The sequence below is a fragment of the Danio rerio genome, chromosome 8 (genome assembly GCF_052040795.2).
Source record: "Danio rerio strain M-AB ecotype USA chromosome 8, GRCz13ab, whole genome shotgun sequence".
NCBI classification, from domain to species: domain Eukaryota; kingdom Metazoa; phylum Chordata; class Actinopteri; order Cypriniformes; family Danionidae; genus Danio; species Danio rerio.
Genome location: NC_141028.1, coordinates 58,817,501 through 58,841,830, shown reverse-complemented (window position 1 = coordinate 58,841,830; position 24,330 = coordinate 58,817,501). Strand labels below are relative to the sequence as shown.

Genomic DNA, 24,330 nt, shown 5'->3' with positions numbered 1-24,330 from the left:
AAGTCAATGGTTACAGGTTTTCAGCATTCTTCAAACTATCTTATTTTGTGTTTAACAAAAAAAAAATACTTGAAAAAAGTTTTGACCACTTGAGGGTGCATAAATAGTGAGTAAATGTTCACTGAAGAAAGCTGAAAACCTGTAACTATTGACTTCCATAGCAGGCCATTTGGTTTTCCTACTATGGAAGTCAATGGTTACAGGTTTTCAGCATTCTTCAAACCATCTTCTTTTGTGTTTAACAGGAAAAATTTTCTTGTGAAGGGTTGAAACCACTTGAGGGTGAGTAAGAAAGCTGAAAACCAGTAACCAACGACTTCCTTAATAGGCTATTTGTTTTATGGAAGTCGATGGTTACATGTTTTTAGCATTCTTCAAACTGTTTTCTTTTATGTTCAACAGAAATAAAATACTTTAATAAAAAGTTGGAACCACTTGAGGGTGAGTAAATAGTGAAGACAGCAGAAAACAAGTAACTATTGACTTCCGTAGTAGGCTATTTGTTTTTCCTATTATGGAAGTAAATGGTTACAGGTTTCCAGCTTTCTTCAAAATATCTTATTTTGTGTTTAACAGAAAAAAGAAACTTGTAAAGGGTTGTAACGAAGGTTGAGTAAATGAGTAAATGTTATTAAGGAAAGCTGAAAACCTGTAACCATTGACTTCCATAGTGATTGTTTATCCTACTATGGAACTCAATGGTTACAGGTAACCAGCTTTCTTAAAGGATCTTCTTTTTTACTTAACAGAAAAAATACATATACTCATAAAGGGCTGGAAGCACTTGAGGGTGAGTAAATAGTGAGTAAATTTCCATTGAAGAAAGCTGAAAACCTGTTACCATTGACTTTCATTGTATCCTGTTTGTTTTTCCTACTATAAAAGTGAATGGTTACAGGTTTCCAGCTTTCTTCAAAGTATCTTCTTTTGTGGTCAACAGAAAAAATACACTCATAAAGGGCTGTAACCATTTGAGGGCTAGTAAATATTCATTAAAGAAAGCTGAAAACCTGTAACCATTGACTTCCATTGTAGGCTATTTGTTTATCCTACTATGAAAGTCGATGGTTACAGGATTTCAGCTTTCTTCAAGGTATCTTCTTTTGTGTTCAACAGAAAAATATATATACTCATAAAGGGTTGGAACCACTTGAGGGTGAGTAAATAGTGAGTAAACTTCCACTGAAGAAAGCTAAAAACCTGTAACCACTGACCTCCATTGGAGCCTATTTGTTTATCTTACTATGGAAGTCGAATGTTACATAAGTTTAGCTTTCTTTAAAGAATCTTGTGTTTAACAGAATATATATAAAAAAAAATTATATATATATATATATATATATATATATATATATATATATATATATATATATATATATATATATATATATATATATATATATATATACACTCATAAAGGGTTGGAACAGCTTGAGGGTGAGTAAATGTTCAGAGAAGAAAGCTGAAAATATGTAACCATTGACATTCATTGCATCCTGTTTGTTTATCCTACTTTGAAAGTCAATGGTTACATGTTTCCAGCTTTCTTCAAAGTATCTTCTTTTGTGTTTAACAGAAAAAATATACTCTTAAAAAGGTTGTAACCACTTGAGGGTGAGTAAATGTTCATCAAAGAAAGATGAAAACCTGTAACTATTGACTTCCATTGAAGGTTATTTGTTTTCCTACTATGAAAGTCGATGGTTACAGAATTTCAGCTTTCTTCAAAGTATCATGTGTTTAACAGAATATATATATATACACTCAAACAGGGTTGGAACAACTTGAGGGTGAGTAAATGTTCAGTGAAGAACCTGTAACCATGTTTCCAGCATTCTTCAAAGTATCTTCTCATGTTTAGCAGAAAAAAATACATATACTCAAAAAATGGGTTAAAACCACTTGAGGGTGAGTAAATATTGAGAAGATGTTCATTGAAGAAAGCTGAAAACCTGTAACCATTGACTTCCATTGTATCATATTTGTTTATCCTACTATGAAAGTCAATAGTTACAGGTTTCCAACGTTCTTCAAACTGTCTTCTTTGGTGTTCAACAGAAAAAAATACACTCATAAGGGGTTGTAACCACTGGAGGGTGAGTAAATAATGAGTAAATGTTCATTGAAGAAAGCTGAAAACCTGTAACCACTGACTTCCATACAAGACCTTTTGTTTTTCTTACTATGGAAGTGGATGGTTACAGGTTTCCAGCATTCTTCAAAGTATCTTCTTTTGTGTTCAACAGAAAGAAATACACTCATAAAGGGTTGGAACCACTTGAGGGTGAGTAAATAGTGAGTAAATGTTCATGTTTGGGAGAACATTACCTGTTACAGTTACTCCAATCCAGTAGGTGGTGGAAGATCCACTTTAAAGTTGGTTTTACAACCTCCAGCTATACAACAGAAGAAGGGGAAAAACAGAAAGAAGAAGAAAGACGGAGATTTACTCGTCTTTTTCTATACTGCAGATCATATAAGCATTATGTGGATCCCTGCTGATGGATGTCAAGACATTTACTGAGGTGATTTTAGCTGAGGACTTCATCCGGCTGCTTCAGCTTGAGGTTTGATTTCACATCAAATCTTATTAACGTTAGATAAATCCTTCCTAAGATCAGCAAGCAGCTCACTTGATGCTGACAGCTAGATTTATTAATGATATATAGTTAGTATATTGTTATAAATGATGGCTGTCAGCCTCTGGTTTGACCTTCTGATGTGTTGCTAGCATCGTGTGAGGGAAAGTGAAAGCTGTGGTGTACTTTGCGTTTATGACAGGACATAAAAACAGACATGTTTGCTGTACAAAGTGACGCAGACTTTACATTTATGCCATTATTATTTACAATTTTAATTGAAATCCAAAAGACAAAACAAGTATTGTTAATGCTAATCATACGCGTCCACTGAATTAACGTTGCTATCCTAAATTTGACATTTTGATGCTTGACTCCCTTTTGAAAAACTGCACTTAAAATGTCCACTCAATAGTCTTCAAAGTGTCATACTTGACAAAAAACACCTTTATATTATAACTTTACTCGGGTATAATTAAAGTACACATTCATGGCTGCTTTAAATGGCATTTAGTGCTACATGCTAAAGCTAATCTGAAGAACTATTTTAACTGAGGTGTGGCATGTTCAATATTGCATCTGACGTTAATATATTACCCTATACATGTTTTTAATTGCAACGAAATTGCATTACTAATGTGCAAGTGAATTTTAATACTGCTACAATGTAAATTCAAATGACATTACATAATTTATTCAGCATAAATCCTGTCATTAAGTTGGATAGTACACAATTACATTTAGAAAACTGAAAATGATTTATAAAGCAACATGTCGAATACAAAACACTTAGTTAAATTGTGTATTGTATAAATTTAAAATGTAATATATTATTTTTTAATTGCAAATAACATTAAATAATTGTCTGAAAGCGTTAAATTCAGTTTGCACTTTTGTATAATCATCTTAGGAATGTTTTTGATAACACTTTTACAGTATGTGACACATGCTAAATGTTAGTTAATGTATTTACTTACATACGCCTCAATTGAATTAACGTTACTATCCTAAATTTTTGATGCTTGTCACCCTTGTAAAATACTGCAGAAGTGCACTTAAATGTCCACTTAACAGTCTTCAAAGTGTCATACTTCACAAAAAACACCTTTATATTATAACTTTACTCGGGTATAATTAAAGTACACATTCATGGCTGCTTTAAATGGCATTTAGTGCTACATGCTAAAGCTAATCTGAAGAACTATTTTAACTGAGGTGTAGCATGTTCAATATTGCATCTGACGTTAATAAATTACCCTATACATGTTTTTAATTGCAACGAAATTGCATTACTAATGTGCAACTATATTTCAATACTGCTAAAATGTAAATTCAAATGACATTACATATTTTATTCAGCATAAATCCTGTCATTAAGTTGGATAGTACACAATTACATTTAGAAAACTGAAAATGATTTATAAAGCAACATGTAGAATACAAAACACTTAGTTAAATTGTGTATTGTATAAATTTAAAATGTAATATATTATTTTTTAATTGCGAATAACATTAAATAATTGTCTGAAAGCATTAAATTCAGTTTGCACTTTTGTATAATCATCTTAGGAATGTTTTTGATAACACTTTTACAGTATGTGACACATGCTAAATGTTAGTTAATGTATTTACTTACATACTTCTCAATTGAATTAACGTTACTATCCTAAATTTTTGATGCTTGTCACCCTTGTAAAATACTGCAGAAGTGCACTTAAATGTCCACTTAACAGTCTTCAAAGTGTCATACTTCACAAAAAACACCTTTATATTATAACTTTACTCGGGTATAATTAAAGTACACATTCATGGCTGCTTTAAATGGCATTTAGTGCTACATGCTAAAGCTAATCTGAAGAACTATTTTAACTGAGGTGTGGCATGTTCAATATTGCATCTGACGTTAATAAATTACCCTATACATGTTTTTAATTGCAACGAAATTGCATTACTAATGTGCAACTATATTTCAATACTGCTAAAATGTAAATTCAAATGACATTACATAATTTATTCAGCATAAATCCTGTCATTAAGTTGGATAGTACACAATTACATTTAGAAAACTGAAAATGATTTATTAAGCAACATGTCGAATACAAAAGACTTAGTTAAATTGTGTATTGTATAAATTTAAAATGTAATATATTATTGTTTAATTGCGAATAACATTAAATAATTGTCTGAAAGCGTTAAATTCAGTTTGCACTTTTGTATAATCATCTTAGGAATGTTTTTGATAACACTTTTACAGTATGTGACACATGCTAAATGTTAGTTAATGTATTTACTTACATACGCCTCAATTGAATTAACGTTACTATCCTAAATTTGACATTTTGATGCTTGTCACCCTTGTAAAATACTGCAGAAGTGCACTTAAATGTCCACTTAACAGTCTTCAAAGTGTCATACTTCACAAAAAACACCTTTATATTATAACTTTACTCGGGTATAATTAAAGTACACATTCATGGCTGCTTTAAATGGCATTTAGTGCTACATGCTAAAGCTAATGTGAAGAACTTTTAACTGAGGTGTGGCATGTTCAATATTGCATCTGACGTTAATGTAACATAAATGCACATTTAAATGACATTATATATTTTATTCAGCATAAATCCTGTCATTAAGTTAGATAGTACACAAGAATATTTCAAAAACCGTAAATGATTTAAAAAACAACATGTAGAATACAAAACACTTAGTTAAATTGCGTAATATATACATTTAAAATGTAATATATTATTGTTTAATTGCCAATAACATTATATAGTTGTCTGAAAGCGTTAAATTCAATTTACACTTTAGTATAATCATCTTAGGAATGTTTTTGATAACACTTTAAAATATGTGACACATGATTAATGTTAGTTGATATATTTACTTACAGACTGAATGCATGCGCTTTTTAGTTTTTCTGCAACGATATATAGTGCGATATGAATACAATTTGACCAGATAGTCTTAATATTGCTATTTTGAAAAGAAATCTTGAATTTAGATGCATTTAGCTAAAGATAGTGAGACCCCATCTGATTGCTTAAGTTTAAATAAACAACCTATGCATAAAATAAATGCATTTTTTTTACACCTTAGATACGTACACTCACTGGCCACTTTATTAGGTACACCTTACTAGTACCGGGTTGGACCCCTTTTGCCTTTAGAACTACCTTAATCCTTCGTGGCTTAGATTCAACAAGGTACTGTAAATATTCCTCTGAGATTTTGCTCCATATTGAGATGATAGCGTCCCAGAGTTGCTGCAGATTTGTCGGCTGCACATCCATGATGCCAATCTCCCATTCCACCACATCCCAAAGGTGCACTATTGTATTGAGATCTAGTGACTGTGGAGGCCATTTGAGTACAGTGAACTCATTGTCATGTTTATGAAACCAGTCTGAGATGATTCATGCTTTATGACATGGCAGGTTATCCTGCTGGAAATAGCCTAAATCCCCCTTTCTTTCCCATTCTGATGCTCGATTTGAACTGCAGCAGGTCGTCCTGACCTTGTCTACATGCATAAATGCATTGAGTTACTGCCGTGTGATTGGCTGATTAGAAAGTTGCGTTGGACAGGTGTACCTAATAAAGTGGCCGGTGAGTGTATAGTGCGTATGCTATTATTGTGATAGTGATAACTCTGTGATATATTGTGCTTTTTGATCACTAAAGTGTTTTAGTTGTCCTTCAAGTAATCATCCAAACTCTGGTTCGCAGCACAATGTCAGTTTCTGTGGAAAAGAGGAGTGCGTGGTTTCCTCCAGACTGGGATGACGACGAGCGGATGTCTTTCTTATTCTCTGCCTTTAAAGAGAACCGAGATGTGGACTGCACCGACTGGGATGGGAAGATCGACTTCTGGAGCCCGCTGATCATCGAGCACTGCAGGAGATGCGGATCTGTGTGTGTTAATCTGCAGGATCTGAATGAGAATTTCAGAAGAAAGGGCTCAGTTCCTCTGGGCTTGAGTACTGTCATCCAGAGCATGATCAGGTGAGAGAATAACAGTGAATAACAGTAAACCACAGTTGAAGTCAGAATTTATCAGGCCCCTGAATGTAGTTTTCCCACAATTTCTGTTCTGTTTTCAGCACATTTCTAAACATAATAGTTTTAATAACTCATTTCTAATCACTGAATTCTTATATCTTTGCCATGATGACAGTAAATAATATTAGACTAGACATTCTTTAAGATACTAGTATTCAGCTTAAAGTGACATTTAAATGCTTAACTAGGTTAATTAAACAAGTAAGGGTAAATAGGCAAGTTATTGTATAACATAAATGATTGAAAGTAAAATGGCTGTAGAACATAAATAAATAAATGGCATCATAAAATAAATACATTTAAAAACAAAGGGTATTATGGATAAAAGATAGATAGATAGATAGATAGATAGATAGATAGACAGACAGACAGACAGACAGACAGGCAGGCAGGCAGGCAGGCAGGCAGGCAGGCAGGCAGGCAGACAGACAGACAGACAGACAGACAGACAGACAGACAGACAGACAGACAGACAGATAGATAGATAGATAGATAGATAGATAGATAGATTGATTGATTGATAGACTGATAGACAGATAGACGGACGGACAGATAGATAGACAGACAGATAGATAGACGGATAGACAGATAGACAGATAGACAGATAGATAGATAGATAGATAGACTGATAGACAGATAGACGGACGGACAGACAGACAGACAGACGGATAGATAGATAGATAGACAGACAGACAGACAGACAGACGAACGGACGGACTGACGGACAGCAGACAGACAGACAGATAGATAGATAGACAGACAGATAGATAGATAGATAGATAGATAGATAGATAGATAGATAGATAGATAGATAGATAGACAGATAGATAGATAGATGGATGGATGGATGGATGGATGGATGGATAGATAAAGTAAAGTAAAATAGGAAACTTCACATGGAAACTGCCTCCTCTGATAATCTGTCTGATAGTCAGTGTATGTTTTCTGTGGATTGAGCGTGTTTTCTTGTCCTTCAGGAGTGGGAAGGTACAGAAGGAATCCGACTTTGCTGCAAATGTGGACTCGGGCTGGCTGTCGTGGGGTGTTGGACTCTTGTTAGTCCGGCCTCTGAAATGGACCCTGTCGGCTCTGCTGGGCAGTGGGAGAGTCCCGCTGGAGGAGTCCTTCGTTGTCATCGAACTAGTCAAAGTAAGTGTGTCTGCAGTCAAAACCACAGCTTGAAAAACAACAATATATACAGTTGAAGTCAAAATAGTTCGCCCTCCTTTGTTTTGTTTTTTTTGTTTTTTAAATATTTTACAAATGATGTTGAACAGATTCAGGAATTTTTCACAGTATTTCCTATAATATTTTTTTTCTTCTGGAGAAAGTCTTATTTGTTTTATTTCGGCTAAAATAAAAGCAGTTTTTAATTTTTTTAAGAAAAACGTTTTAAGGTCAACATTATTAGCCTTCTTAAGCAAACTTTTTTTTTTGATTGTCCATGATTTGACAATTTAGACTTGACTTGAATTTAGTGTTGATGTAATTAGTTACAAATTAATTCTAGTTAAGTTAATGTAATTAAATGACTTACAAATATGTAATTAATTATATAAATTGTAATGTCTTAAACACTTAAACTTAGAAAGAAATTTAAAAACACCTGGAAATATGTTTGTAGATATCATTTTATTCAGTATATTTTGTAATTGCAGCAAGGTTAATTTATTCATTCATTTTCCTTTGGCTTAGTCCCTTATTTATCAGGGGTTGCCACAGCGGAATGAATCGCTAACTATTCCAGCATATGTTTTATGCAGCGGATGCACTTCCAGCTACAACCCAGTGCTGGGAAACACCCATACACTCTCTGTATAACCACCGAGCCATTGTGCTGCCCCATGCAGCAAGGTTATTGTTGCAAAACAAATTGTATGTGAAGTGTTGTATTTCAGTGCGTACAAACGGAAATTAATAAAATTTAATAGCAAAAAAAAAAACCTGGAGCCCACAGCGCATGCAGGTAGTTATGGGTCAAGGCTGATTGTAATGAAAGCTGTATTTCACTTGTAGGAAAAGGCTGCAGAGCTTTTAGCGGCATATCGGGGCTCTGCTTTATCAGCGCGCTCTCTGCTGTCTTTCCAAGAGCTGCGTTCTCTCTCGTCTCACATCTGTCCTGACGAAAGCACACTCTGCATGGCTCTGCTGCAGCTCCAGAGAGAGAAACACGTCACCGTCTCGCTCCACGAAGGAGAGAAGGTCAGTCTGTGTGTTTATATATGAAGGGAAAATCGTAGATAATAACGTAGGCTTTCAGTGACTCTCTGTGCTCATTCAGAAGTTTGGGGTCGGTATGATTTTTGACTCAAATAATACTTTTATTCAATATAATGCTTATTTAAATTTAAATTTATCAGACAGGCCCGGATTGGCCAATCGGGAGGACCGGGAGAGTTCCCGGTGGGCCGGTCCATTTTTTTTGGCTGCGAGGGCCGGTGTTTCTAGCTGCTTGCGCTCTCAGCAGTCGCACTTTTGTTTTTATTTATTTATTTATTTGACCATAGCCTCACTCTTTTTATTCATTATTTTGCCGCAGCTCCGGTCTTCTTATTTATTGTCTCGCAGCCCCATGAGCAAAATGCAGCCTGCAGGGTAATGATAATCTAACTTTCATTCCGGCCACATAATTGTAACAGTGCCATTGTGGTCCAGTGGTCAGCACGTTGCGTTACGGTGTCGTCGATCCATGTTCGAATCTCACCTGAGTAAATCTTTTTTTTTTTTTTTTTCATTTTTATTGTTAAGACATATAAAACTGTAAGGTTGTTGAACATTTGAAGTTTTAAAGCAGCTGTTTTCTTGAAAAAGGAGTGATAGTGTCATTAGAAACTGAATCGGAAATGACCTCATTTTAATATAGTCAGTCGTGAACTGAGGTGGGCCGCTCCAATGCTTGAAACTCCAGGGCTGAAAAGGAGTCCCACTCCGGCCCTGTTATCAGATGTGACATTTATAAATTTACACAATAAGAATATACATAAATATATAAATGAAAACAAAAACAAAAAGGAAACAGCTGATTTTAGACCACATAAAAAAAAAAAAAAGACCAAAAAAAAAAATCATTTAAAAAATATTTAATGGACCAATATTAAGTGGATTGTTGATTTGCATGTTGTGTATGAATTTTGTATTTTAATGTTTTTATTAGTCTTTGTTGTTGTGTATTAATGTAATTTTGTGTTATCTTCGATGGACCCCAGGAAGAATAGCCACTACCTTGGCTATTACTACCCAAGTTTTTAGCTAAATTAATTCACGTCTCCTCCTGAAGTGACGTGCGATGCATTGAACACTGTTTTCCAGCCGCTGCCGCGCTTCATTTTCGTAATGTATAGTTTGTCTAAAGCAGGGAAACAATCAGCCAGCGCAGTCGTCCCTCCAGAGTAAAAGGTTTTGTTTACCTGCGGGAGTTCACTGGCATTTTCCCGCACGTCAATTCTGACCAATCAATAAGCAGTTTAGGAAATATGTTCAACAACAGCTGGCCAATGAGAGATGTGGATTTTGTCAGATGACTGCATTTTGGTTCGTTTCAACTAGTTCGGACTAAAGCCAGCAGTGTGGTGTGAAAGCGACCCAAAGACGGCAGAAGATGCAACAATGGATCATTTATTACCCTTGGTGCGAACCAAATGAAGCGAACTACAGATGTGAAAGCACCCTAAGCCTTAGCTGGATATTTCACTTCACTTAGATCTGTGTTACACACTACATGGAAGCTCATTTTCGAAAACCCACAATAGGGGCTCTTTGAAATCATGAGCAGCTTTAGTACTTGTTTGGGTTCGGATTGCTCAGCTCTGATTAAACTTTTACACATGTCTCCGTGTAGCTGGTGAAATTCAGTCAGGCGGGACAGGGCCGCGTGTCTCCTGTGAGCGAGGTGGACTTGGGAATCTACCAGCTCCAGTGCAGCGAGAAGCTTCTGGAGGAGCGCGTGGAGGCTCTGGGACACGAGGCCGAAAAGTGAGACTTTTCATCTGGTTATTGTGGCATGATGGGTAATTATGATGGCGCTGCATCTGATGCATGTGTTTAAAACCTAGGTGCAAGCAGCAGGCAAAATCGCTGCTTAAAGAGGGGAAGAAATCACAGGTATACACTCACTTTGTGCAGCTTATTTATTCATTTATGATTATTAGTTATTAATTCCGGCTTTCTCCGTCCACAGGCCCTGAGGTGTTTACGTGGGAGCAAACGGGTGGAGAAGAAAGCGGATCGTCTGTTTGCTCAGCTTGAAACAGTGAAGGGGATCCTGGACAGAATAGCAAACTCCCAGACCGACCGCCTGGTGAGACGCACAGACTCTTTGACAGTCTGGTGTGAACAACAACACATGCTGTCGACAGACAACACTCAATATCATTCATGATTCATCACTTCACTTGCATTCACGCCATTCGATTGCACTTTTCTCCTTTCTGCATTTAATGTCTACACTTAAAGTCCCCATGAGGTGCTTTGAAATGTGCATTTTTTAATTTGATGTTTGACGTAATCTCAGGTGAAACATAGGGTGGTATATAGGCCCCGTTTACTCTAATGCGTTTTAGTTTGAAAACGCATAAGTTTTGCTACGGTTACGCCATCCGTCCACACTACACCGGAGTTTTAGTGCAGAAAACGGAGCGTTTTGGAAACGCTGAAGAGGCCGTTTTCATTCTGAAACGCTGCTGCTCTGTCTCAGTGTGGATGGGGGAAAACGGAGACATCTGAAAACAGAGGCGGGGCTGCTGAGATTCGCTACCTGATTGGGGCTTTTGTGTCATTGCGTATCCCTCCCTTATTCGTCAAGCCCCTATCACATGACTATAACACATTGCTTTAATAATAATAATAATAATAATAATTCCTTACATTTATATAGCGCTTTTCTGGGCACTCAAAGCGCTTTACACAATGGGGAGATCTCCTCATCCACCACCAGTGTGCAGCATCCACCTGGATGACGCGACGGCAGCCATTTTGCGCCAGACCGCACACCACACACCAGCTGATTGGTGGAGAGGAGACAGTGATGAAGCCAATTGAATATGGGGATGGTTAGGAGGCCATGATGGACAGAGACCAGTGGGCAGATTTGTCCAGGATGCCGGGGTGAAACCCCTACTCTTTTTCAAAAGACATTCTGGTATTTTTAACGACCACAGAGAGTCAGGACCTCGGTTTAACGTCTCATCCGAAAGACGGCGCTCACTGAGCAGTATAGAGTCCCCGTCACTATACTGGGGCATTAGGACCCACACAGACCGCAGGTTGGGCGCCCCCTGCTGGTCTCACTAACACCACTTCCGGCAGCAACCTAGCTTTCCCATGTGGTCTCCCTTCCAGGTACTGACCGGGCGCAGCCCTGCTTAGCTTTAGTGGGCGACCATGTGAGAGTTGCAGAGAGCTAGCTTAACGCTACCGGAGACAACAGACCAGCCTTCACTGTAAACAACAACATGGACACAGACATGGGAGCGTTGTTTGCACTATTGTATGTTTTAGGCGCTATTGTGCAGTTATTCATTTGTTATGTTTAATAACAACTCGACCTCGTCGTCTGTCCACAAAAATACCTCTCTTGCTTTCTTTGCCATCGCGTTCATTGTTCAAACTGCGTTTGTTGACTAACAATAACCAAATGCAGAGCGAGACACATGCTTCCTGTTTATACTAGAATAGAGTGTGAGAATGGTCATGTGATATATGTTTTTGGTGGCCTAGTGTGGACGGAGATATGTTCAAAAACGCTAGGTGAAACGCTAGTGTGGGCGCAGATCGTTTTTGATCTAAAACGTCGTTTTAAAACTAGAACGCACTAGTGTAAACAGAGCCTTAGAGTAGCTCCTCCACCAGAAATGGTTTCACATGCTTATTTACAACAGGAATTACACCTTTAATCTAAAGCTTGTTTTTTGACCTTATTTGGAATTAGAGTAAATATTAATGACAAACTAACTAACAGAACAACAGAAAAAGGCATTTAAACAGACTTTATTTCTATTTCTCGGTGCTGCTGAATACATTTATTACTTGTATTTCCTGCATTTTGACCAGCCGTAAACTCTCCGTTGTCATACATACTGTAGCTGCTTGCTTTTAAAAATATCTGCTCTGTTTTTAGTTTCCCTGTCTCTCATGTTTTCAAAACATGAGTACATACACTCTGGAATATTTCCAGTACCTTGTTGAATCTATCCCACAAAGGATTAAGGCCAGTTTTGAGGGCAAAACAGGCTCCAACCCGGTACTAGTAAGGTGTACCTAATAAAGTGGCCGCAGAGTGTAATTTGTTTAATACAGGCTTAATTGTTGTGAAATTTTGACAATGACAAAACTTCCCTAATTTTTAAGTTGATCTTAGCTTGCATTATGCTTACTATGTATGTGTGGACTCTTATTTTGAATATGGGAGTTTTGTGAAGCAGGCAGCCGTGTATAACCACAGAGTGTTCACAGTTCATTAGAAAGCAAAATGCAGGATATACGGATTAAACTTTTATTCAAAAGCCACCCTGAAGAGGCATAAGATCTGTTTAAATGTTTCTTTTGTTGGTTTAATGTATATATTGTGAAATTTGATGTGTATTATTGTAATGAGGCAACAGACATGTAGACAGCTGAATATGAAGTGTTTATTGCACTTTTATGCGTCAAGTCATATCACTAAGCTCTTACTGTGATTTTTCTAGACTTAAAGGACGTTGATAGTAATTTCTGCCTGTTTTCATATACATTAAAACCACATTCATAGGCTTAGTCCCTTATTTAGCAGGGGTCACCACAGCGGAATGAACCGCCAACTATTCAAGCATAAGTTTTACATCCAGCCACAACTTAGTACTGCGAAACACCCATACACTCTCACATTCACACACACTCATACACTACAGCCTAATAAATATGTCTCTCCCAGTCTATTTTGTTGATTATAATTATACTTAAGCCTATATTTCATCCACAACACAACTCTGGAGCAAAACAGGTTACTGTGGTTGCATAAAAAGGTTACTGTGGTTGCATACTCCATTTGTGTTATTATTTTACGACAACGGAAGTATGATTATATTGCACAGGTGTATTTCAGAGTACATCACCTTGTGTGCGTTTGTGTGAGAGTGTCAATCACTGACTAGAGTGCTCATTAATATTCATGACCCTTCCAATTATGGTCAAAACCAAGAATATCATATTAGGGCCAGTTTAGTGTTGTGAAAACACTTGTGGAAAATGTTTGCACTCATCCAAGACACATACCTTCTATGTAGATATCAAATTAACATTTTGTGTCAATGCATTCAATACGTGTGTGTTAATGTTACGTAATGTTTTGATACAGGTGATGCAGGCATACCAGGCAGGTGTGGCGGCTCTGAGAATCTCACTGAAGGGTGTGACTGTGGAGCGAGCAGAAAACCTGGTTGATCAGATACAGGAGGTGATTTATGGGGACTTATGCTGTAGTAGTTTTGCCATACTTAAAAAGACTGTCTTCATTTTCCCATTCTTGTCTTTTTGCACAGCTGTGCGACACTCAGGATGAAGTAAACCAGACTCTGGCCAGTGGGGCGCCGGATGCTGGTAGGTTTTTCACTATGCTAATGGAAGAATTTAAAGCTACAAAGGATATTGCTTTGATGTGGTCTGTTTATCAGTGTTATATCTTGTTTTTGTCGTAGTATCTTGGGGTTAATTTGTATTATTGGCAACCAACACTGGAAAATACAGGAAATGTATATGATCGATAAACGCAGACACTTATTTTTTAATTTTAAAATGTCTTTGTTTTGCAACATTTCATGAATGAATTAATTTTAATAAACACACAATTGGTATTTTTTTTTATTTTTTTTTATTTTGCAACATTTCATGAGTTCATTTGTTTTTTTAAATGCAGACAATTAATATTTTATTTCGTCACAATATTTCCTGAGTGAATTCATGGAGCTTAAACGTAGACAATTTTTATTTTATTTTGCAACATTTCATGACTGAATGAGTTTTGCTAAACGCAGACAATGAATTTTTTACTTTATTTTGCAACAACATTTCATGAATGAATTCATTTTAATAAACACAATTAATATTTTATTTATTTATTTTGCAACATTTCATCAGTGAATTTGTTTTGCTAAATGCAGACGATTATTATTTATTTTAATTAATTTTTTATTATTTTATTTTGCAACATTTCTTGAGTGAACTCATTTAGCTAAATGCAGACAATTAATATTTTATTTTTTAATTTAAATTTTTAGCAACATTTCCTTCATTAATTTTAATAAACACACAATTGATATATATATATATATATATATATATATATATATATATATATATATATATATATATGTATATATATTTATATATATATGTATATATATTTATAATTTTTAATTTTGCTTCATGTCATGAGTGAATTTGTTTTGCTAAACGCAGACAATTAATATTTATTTTTTTTAAATATTCAAATTAATTAATTAAATTAATTAATAATTTTACAAATAATAAATTAATTAAAATTAATATTTTATTTCGTAACAACATTTCATTAATTAATTAATTTTAATAAACACACAGTTAATATTCATTCATTCATTCTCTTGTCAGCTTATTCTTTTTATTAATCCGTGATCGCCACCGCGGAATGAACTGCCAACTTATCCAGCAAGTTTTTATGCAGCGGATGCCCTTCCAGCCGCAACCCATCTCTGGGAAAACAATATTTAATTTATTTATTTTGGGAATTTGTTTTGCTAAACGCAGATGATTAATATTTTATTTCATTATTTTTTTTAGAATTTTATTTTATTTTGTTTTGCAACATTTCTAGAGTAAACTCATTTAGCTAAATGCAGACAATTAATATTTTATTTTTAAATGTATTTTTTATCTTATTTAGCAACATTTCATGAGTGAATTCATTTCGATAATTGCAGACAATTAATATTTTATTTTACTTTGCAGCAACATTTCTTGAACGATTTCATTTTAATAAACACACAATTGAATTTTTTATTATTTTGCAATAAAAAAAATTCAATAAAATAATAGATAACACAGACAATTATTTTATTTTATTTCATTTCCCAACAACATTTCATGAGTGAACTCATTTTACCATTGTCATTTTTTCCTTGTGGCCCAAATTGAAGAACTAGAAACTAATTTGGCTTTATTTCCAAAAAATTAATGCAAATAAAGCTTGCCAAAGTACTTTCCATTAAAAAATGGCAGACTTTGCAAGCTTGTATTATTCATTATTGAATGGCAATAATAATTGTATTTTTTTATAAAAAAAATATAAATCTTAAATAAAAAAAATAAAACATAAACCACACAAGAAAGCAAAAAACCCAGCAGGGTGTGTGTAGTCACTAGTAATAGTAACTGTGTCAAACTGGAAGTAGCTGGAAGTAAATTCAATCTTTACTATGAAGTTGCATTCATAATGCTGCTTGTTTTTCTGATAGGAGAGGATTCGGAGGACTTGGAAGAGGAGCTGAAGTCTTTAATGGAGAAAAGCGTCCCAGAAAACGATCTGTTCCCAGCAGTCCCGACACACCCCATTACTCCTCCGAGGAAAACGGATCTCCCAGATGCTGCTTTTGTCCAGTTTCTGCCCTCTGTGCCTAATCCTGGTATGAACATCACAGACGAGGAGCTGGACAGGGAACTACGTCGACTTACAGTCTCGGATAAAGGTTAGCCAGCATTAACTAATGGAGCCGTATGGACCATTTCCACTGAGTGATACAGTACTGTACGGGTCGGTACGGGTCACTTTAATCAGGCTTGCATTTCCACTGCCAAATGATACCAATGGTACCCTTTTGGTAAATGTTGTGCACGACAGAAAGTTTCAGTCGACGTCATTCTCGCCAAGGTTATTTAGTTCATGAAAACAAACAAAAAAGGAAAACTAAAATGTAAATAATTGTCGTTAACTGAAATACAAACAAAAGCATGAGTTTTTTCGCTTTTAGGTACCTTTTAACAGTGGAAACAACCATATTCAAGAGTTCACACTTAGCTGATAATTAATAAAGGGCATTTTGGCATGCTGTCCCGGGAGAGAGCCCTGAGCTCGTAATGTCCTCGAGCCCGGGGCTCCCTCCCGTTAGAAGGGTGAGAGGAGAGTTCGAGCTCAGGTAGGTCTCGATAACTCCCCTGCTTGTCGCCGTGTGAGAAGTGTAAACTAAGGTTGTCTTAGGTGATGATTTGGTTTAGTCGATTGGCTGTGGTTTATGTTTTTGGACGGTGGGAGGAAACCTGGGAACCCGGGGGACACCCACGCGAACATGGGGAGAACAGGCAAACTCCGCACGGAAACACCAACCAGCTCGATAGGAGGTTGGACAAGCGGTGTTCTTGCTGTGAGGCTACAGTGCTAGCCACTGGGCCACCGTGTAGCCCTATCGGAAAAGAGGGAGGAAGTAGGGGTGAGGGGGGGTGGGGCTTCAAGACGAAGATAACTGGAGTGAAAAACTCAGGCTATTATTAATGCTTCCCTAATCATCTAATGAGGAGCCAGCAGTGTTGATCATAAGCACGTGATCCTCTCGAAATTAGTTTATAAATAAACCGCACAAAGCGTAACGAACTGAATCATATCGTACCACTCAGTGGAAACGGACCATTATTGTAAAGTGTGTCCAGTAAGGGTCTAATTGTTTTATTCCTTGTAATAGTCACCTATAATTTTATAATGGTAAAAATAATCACTTATTATTTTTCTCTTCTCAGGTTTGCCAAGAGAAAGCGTTTCGCCTCAGAGGAGACTTGAACCTGCGCAGTGATCATTTCAGCACAAGAAAGCACTTAAATGGGTTAATCGTTGTCCACGAAAGAAAGCCATCAGATAACGTACAGTACATGTGTATCTATCGAGTCCTCATGACAAGCCCTTATTCATGTTTGTAATGTTCATCTTTGTTTTTAAAGAACGTTTTAAGAGTGGCCTTTTTGAGTTTGTAAAGTCTGTACAATGTATTATTCTAATAAAACCACAAATTATGATGCCAAATACAGAAAGTGCTGTGCGCATTATTCACTCAGATACTGTGTGTGTTCTGGTTTGAAGTATATTTTTTTAAAGGGCCATGAAGCCCCCTCGTTTCAGCAGGGTGTTTTCACACCTCTACTTTGGAAAAAGTCAGGAAAGTGGGCGTGTCCAGCTCTGTTTAGGGGGGAGTGTCGGAGGAACTAAAGTGGGAGGGTGTGGGAGTGTCTATTTGGGCACGCGCGAGTTTCAGTCAAAATACACACACATGAGAAAGTGATGGTGTTTAACCTACATGGACATCTGTAGTCGAATTATTTGCCAAATTATTAAATGTTGGACTTTAACTGCAGTTTGGCTCTTTCATTCAGGGAATTCATTCATGCCCCTCGCGACAAACAAGATATTTGATTCGAGGATCTGCTCTAAGCATGTATTTTTCATGCAATGTTTGATACCGCACGGCGAATGAGAGAAAAAAAAACTTAGATGCACTCGGCAGGTAGCGTCAGAAAGCCGCGTGTGTTATTCCGGTCACAAAATGCGGTGCTAACATGTTTGCACTCGGTGCAATAGTTAACTTAATTCGATACGAACAAACTGAATAAACAAACAGCACTGGTCGCTCACTTACCAAATCTGTAGAGACAGGACAATCACCAGCAACTAGAGCCGCGTCTTTATTAAGAGGAGACTAAAGCGAATCCGGATCTCAGCGTTTGCAGATGAGAACAGCTCTCAGGTAAACCATGTTCCTCCTTAGACACGTAAGTTATTGTTGTCGAGCGTCGCGTACACTGTTAATCCACGCGTGAGTCTGAGCTCTCACAGAGAGAAAATGAAAACGAAACTTAATGGCAGCAAACTATAAAAGCAACACTTCACGCTTGTTTTGCCAACACAACGTGGCGTCTCTGTGGCGTAAACACGGTGATACTAATGAATATTAATGAAGTTGCACAATAGAGCGTGCTGATTGGTTTGAACCAAGCCTTACTCATGCATTAATGCAACACACTGTAAGACGTAATAAGACACACTCTGGCACAGACGTCCAGTCTGCACCCTGGAATACAGGCTATTATGTCATGACCGTGACGCAGCTTCAAAAATTCGTTTCAAACAGGAAGTACGAATTTGCTTGAAATAACGCAAAAACAACCAATTTACACTTTTTAGTGAAATATAGGTGTCCTAATAGTGTTTTTAGCAGTGTGGGACACATATCCGACTGTCAACAGCTCAACACATGTGTTTTGGTGTTTCGTGACCCTTTAAAGGGCCATGAAGCCCCCTTGTTTCAGCAGGGTGTTTTCACACCTCTACTTTGGAAAAAGTCAGGAAAGTGGGCGTGTCCAGCTCTGTTTAGGGGGGAGTGTCGGAGGAGCAAAAGAGGGAGGGTCTGTAAAAGATTTTAAATAAAAATGGGAGTGTCGGTTTGGGCACGCTCTGATTTTCAGAGTCAAAACACACACACACACACACACACACACGGGAGAAAGACAGTGACTGTGTTTACTTGGACATCAGTGATCAAATTATTTGCCAAATTATTAAATGGTGGACTTTAACTGCAGTTTGGCTCTTTCATTCAGGGAATTCAGTCATCATGCCCCTCGTGATAAACGAGATATTTGATTCGAGGAGCTGCTGGAAGCGTATATTTTTCATGCAATGTTTGTTACCGCACGACGAATGAGAGACAAAAACCACTTCGCATTTCTCTGTAACTTAGATGCACTAGGCAGGTAGCATCAGAAAGCCGTGTGTGTTATTCCTGTCACAAAATGCGGTGAAAATCCTACACAACGGTAAGTTTGATTGTGGTGCTAACACGTTTACACTCGGTGTAATAGTTCGACACGAACTATCTTTGCCATCTGAATAAACAAAGACCAATGGTTGCTCACTTACCAAATCTGTGGAGACTGCACCAACTGGAGCCGCGTCTTTATTAAGAGGAGACGAGCAGCAAATCCGGATCTTACCATGTGCAGATGAGAAAAGCTCGGTTTGAATTTAGTCTTACCTATGCATTAATGCAGGACACTCAGAGACGTAATAAGGCACTTCCAGGTACAGACATCTAGTCTACACGTTGGAATACACGCTAAGATCTCATGGCCGTGACGCAGCTTCAAACCGGAAGTACGAATTTGGTCGAAATAACGCAAAAACAACCCATTTACACTTATTAGTGACATATATGTGTCTTAATAGTGTTTTTAGCAGCAAATATGACTGTCAACAGCTCAACAAATGTGTTTTGGTGTTTTGTGACCCTTTAATGAACCAATAACCTAAAAACATCATCTAAAATATAAATTTCGTTCTTATTCATTAGAAAGTGATATTTTTGTGGTTCTAAAATAATATTATAGCTCATATAAAAATTTTTTTGTTGATTATATTTATTCAGTGGGACAATAACAAGTTATAAACAATAGATGGGGTTATTTCGATATTATAATAAGCATAATGTACATGTAATTCGTCTTCATAATAAGCATTAAAATGTAAAATCGGCCGCAACATGCTCAGAGTTGACTGAAGTAAGTTAATCATGATTTGCATAACCTGTAAATTTGAGTTAATCCACATAGAGAAGTGAAGCATTTAATATTTCTGTAGTACGGCTAAAATAATGCACAAAAATCATACACAACGTAAATTTCCAAAGCCAATATTTATTTATTTATTATTTATTGCATAAAAAAATTTAATCACGTGTCACTTGTCCGTTCAATTCGTACAGGGTCGATATGTTGGTAAAGCCTAGATAGGATACAGCTGCGGATACACACTTCAATTTAGCAGCATCATTTTTGTACCACATAACAGTAATTATTATTTTTACAGTACTGTGGTGATTAGGGTTGGGTGAGGATGGACGTAAATAAATACAATAAATTGGAAATTTAATAAATAATATAATTAATTCCCGGCCTGCAACTGTATCTGATCTAGCGATTTTTTTTTTTTTTTTTTTTTTTTTTTTTTTTTTTTGCAAAAAAACAGTTGACAAGTTTGTAACAATATTTGTTTACAATGCAGAATATGAATTACATTGTCAATGAAATGAGATAGGAGAGAGAAAGACAGAAAAATAAAATAAAAATAAAGAACATGATATAAACTTGAGGGTAAGACATTTAAGAATCAAGAACAGTACATAAATTAAAGTCGTTACAAAATGAAATAGTTCTGTTTGCTTTCTTATTTTTAGATAATGAAATTAATTGTATATAATGACTAAATTCTTGCAAAAACACAGGAAAATATGGTTTAGTATTAGTAAATTTGCATTTGTGGATATGGAATTTACAAAGAAAATAAATTAAATTTATAACAAAACAAGCATTTCTCTTAGTAGGGGCAGATTCATAATAACCAAAAACAATTTCTTTAAAAGTAACAGAAACATCTTGTTGTATATTATCATTAATAAATAATCCAATATGTTTCCAAAATTGTACAGCATAATTACACTCCCAAAATAAATGAATAACAGTTTCAGTATGAAATTGACAAAATGAACATTTTACATCAATATTAGAATGAAACTTTTTCAAAAATTGTTTTATAGGATAAAATTTGTTGATCAATTTAAAAGACACCTCTTTGACCTTGTTGGTGAGAAAATATTTTTGTTGCAAAGACCATATTTTTTCCCATATCAAATCTCTATAGATATTATTCCAATACGAGATTACAGGGGACAATGTAGCAACTTTTTCAATAAAAAGAGATCTAATTTTGTAATTTCTATCTTTTTTGTTTGAAAAACAAATTTTACCCACAAATGTTTCTGTCGGATCAGAAAGGTACACTTTTTTAGGAGTGAGATGAATGGTACTTTTGAAGAGCATAGTAATTCCTGATGTTATAGCTCCCATAACAATGGCGAAATTTTTTGGACTTACTGGTATGTTATACTCGGAAATAAATTCAAAGTAATTCATTAAAAAACCTCTTTTGTTAAATAACTGACTAACTAAAAGCAAACCGTTGTTAAACCAATCACTGAAAAACAAAGATTTATTTTTATATAAAATATTTTGGTTATTCCAAATAGAAAATGTGTGAGGAGTAAAATTATGTTTATAAATTAAAGTCCAGGCCAGAAGTACTTGTTGATGGAAATTTGAAAGTTTAACAGGAATTTTGGTTATGTTATAATTACACATCAATAAAAACTTAATGCCTCCAACAATAGAAAATACCTGTTTTGGGAAAATATTCCAAATTGAGTCTTCTTTATGTAGATACTGGTTAAGCCAATTAATTTTGAAAGTATAATTTGAAGAGCAGAAATCAATACAGTTAAGACCTCCTTTATTATACGAATTTATTATAACAGTCTTTTTCATATAGTGGCATTTATTTTTCCAGACAAAGTCTGTTAAAGTTTTATCAATTAGTTTGCATGTAGGCTTATCTACGTACAGAGATTGAGCTGCATAAGAAAGACGAGACAGGCCCTCTGCTTTGGTGAGCAAAATTCTTCCTTTAATAGACAGATCTCTTTGAAGCCAACTATTCAATTTTCTTTTAGTTTTTGCAACAATTGGATTAAAGTTAGCATCACATCTATTTTTATCGTTAGTTATATTTATGCCAAGGTAAGATACTGAGTTTTTAACAGCTACTCCACAAATTGAGGAAACACCACAATTTTTAATGGGAAGTAATTCACATTTATTTAAATTAAGATTTAAACCAGATGCATTGGAAAATGTTTGTAGAGTATTTAATGCAGCCGCCACTTGAGATGAATCTTTTAAAAACAATGTTGTATCATCTGCTAGTTGACTTATAATTAACTCTGTACTTCCAATAGTAATTCCTTTTAAATTACTCCTTTTGATATGTAAATTAAGAAACTGTACTGCAATTAAAAACAAATAAGGTGATACTGGGCATCCCTGCCTTACTCCACGATGTAAAAAAAATCTTGGGGAAGTACCACTGCTTAACTTAATAGAGCTATTTATGTTTTTATATAACATTTTAATCATTTTACAAAAAGTAACACCAAACCCAATTTCTTTAAGCGCTTGAAATAAAAAACCATGTTCTAAAGTGTCAAAGGCTTTATAATAATCCAAAAAAAATATGAAACTGTCTCCATCAATCATATCAGAATAGTCTAGGATATCTAAAATTAATCTTATGTTATTAGATATATGTCTATTTGGCATAAAGCCTGACTGAGTTTCATCAATAATAGAAGGTAAAATTACTTTTAATCTTTTAGCTAAAACTATAGCAATTATTTTGTAGTCGTTGTTCAACAAAGTTATTGGACGCCAATTATCTAATAAATTTCGATCTTTATTTGGTTTGGGGATTAGCGTAATCAAACCTTGGCATAAAGTAGGTGGGAGAAAAGAGTTATCTGTACTTTCCTTATAAACACTTAACAAGAAGGGAGCTATATTTTTACTAAACATATGGTAAAATTCTGAAATGAAACCATCAGTGCCAGGAGATTTATTCCGTTTTAATGATTTAATTGCTTCTTCAACTTCTGTTAATGTGATTGGAGCTTCAAGAAAAGCCTGATCAGCATTCTCCAATTTTTTTACACAAGATAATGTTTCGAAAAAATCTAAAGCATTTTGTTTATTAAATTTAGAGGTGTACAAATCATTATAAAACTTAGCACAAAAATTAGCAATAGTCTTCTGGTCTTCACATATTGATTGATTAATTATAAGTTTTTCAATTAGATTTTTTTGCTGTTGTTGCTTTTCCAATCTAAAAAAATAAGAAGAATTCTGCTCACCTTCTTCCAACCATCTTTTCCGTGATCTAATAAATGCTCCCTCTGCTTTTTCCTGATAGATTTGATCTAATTTATTTTGATAATGGGTAAATTCAACCTTTTCACTATCAGACAAAATAGTTTTAGATAGAAAATCAGAAATTTTGCATATTATAATATTTTCATTTTCTTTTCTTTCTTTCGCTAATTTACTGCTAAATGTTCTTAAAAACTTTCCGATTTCATATTTTGCTAACTCCCAATTCTTTCCAAAAACATTTTCCTCGTTTGCTTTTTTCCAGTACTTGCAAATTATAAATTCGATTTTTTCATTTACTTCTTCATAGTTAAGCAATGAACAATTCAATTTCCAGTAAGAATTGATTCTACATAAGTTGGCAGTTTCTGAAAAAGGAATAGTTATCGAGATGCATCTGTGATCAGAAAAGGGTGATGGAATAATGTCTGAATTAGCCTTATTTAAATCTCTTGAGATAAGCCACAAATCTATACGGGATTGTCTGGAAAGAGAGTTATTTCCCCATGTGAAACATTTTTGATTAGGATGAGTGTCTCTCCAATTATCAACTAAACAGAATCGTTCAATGAAAGTTTTAAAATAAAGATTTGAGTTATCAGGTGATTTTGGAGGCCATCTGTCTAACCTATTATCCAATGCAACATTAAAATCTCCGCCAAGGATTAAAAAAGCATTTGGGTATTTAGTAAGTAATTTCAAAATGTGTTGTTCTATTAGATCAAAAAGTTTTTCATTTTCTTTTTGTTGATTAAACCCATAAATATTAACAATGATAAACATTGATTTGGATATTTCAGTTACAAGACAAATATAATGGCCATTTATCTGATCTAGCGATAACCGTCGATGCTTAGCCTACTATGACGTCAGGAAGCTAATTCGTAATTTT

General features: G+C 35.3%; 2 protein-coding genes across 5 annotated transcripts in view; both read left to right on the top strand.

The window, feature by feature from the left end:
• The first annotated feature begins 2,422 nt into the window (after positions 1 to 2,422).
• chmp7 (charged multivesicular body protein 7) lies at positions 2,423 to 17,658 on the top strand. Of its 3 annotated transcripts, none has more exons than XM_087262970.1 (11): positions 2,423 to 2,525; positions 6,309 to 6,584; positions 7,619 to 7,790; positions 8,658 to 8,843; positions 10,480 to 10,613; positions 10,694 to 10,742; positions 10,819 to 10,938; positions 13,972 to 14,070; positions 14,156 to 14,213; positions 16,106 to 16,336; positions 17,379 to 17,658. In XM_087262970.1, exons 1-11 carry the CDS (start codon positions 2,506 to 2,508, stop codon positions 17,429 to 17,431), a joined length of 1,398 nt encoding a protein of 465 aa, XP_087119096.1. In that variant the 5' UTR covers positions 2,423 to 2,505; the 3' UTR covers positions 17,432 to 17,658.
• A 6,635-nt stretch (positions 17,659 to 24,293) lies between these two features.
• Positions 24,294 to 24,330, top strand: part of si:ch211-198o12.4 — a 9,049-nt gene continuing 9,012 nt past the window's right edge. For both annotated transcript variants that reach the window (XM_087263399.1, XM_087263394.1), the window contains exon 1: positions 24,294 to 24,330. This exon is cut by the window's right edge and continues 466 nt beyond it. The gene's annotated coding sequence lies outside the window, so the exon portion shown is untranslated.

What these genes read in the sequence shown, in the direction of transcription:
- chmp7 (XM_087262970.1), top strand. Translation starts at nt 2,506, where the DNA reads ATGTCAAGACATTTACTGAG. An exon ending in AAGAGGGGAAGAAATCACAG is followed by an intron (nt 10,743 to 10,818) that starts GTATACACTCAC and finishes CTCCGTCCACAG; the next exon opens with GCCCTGAGGTGTTTACGTGG. An exon ending in CAGTGGGGCGCCGGATGCTG is followed by an intron (nt 14,214 to 16,105) that starts GTAGGTTTTTCA and finishes TTTTTCTGATAG; the next exon opens with GAGAGGATTCGGAGGACTTG.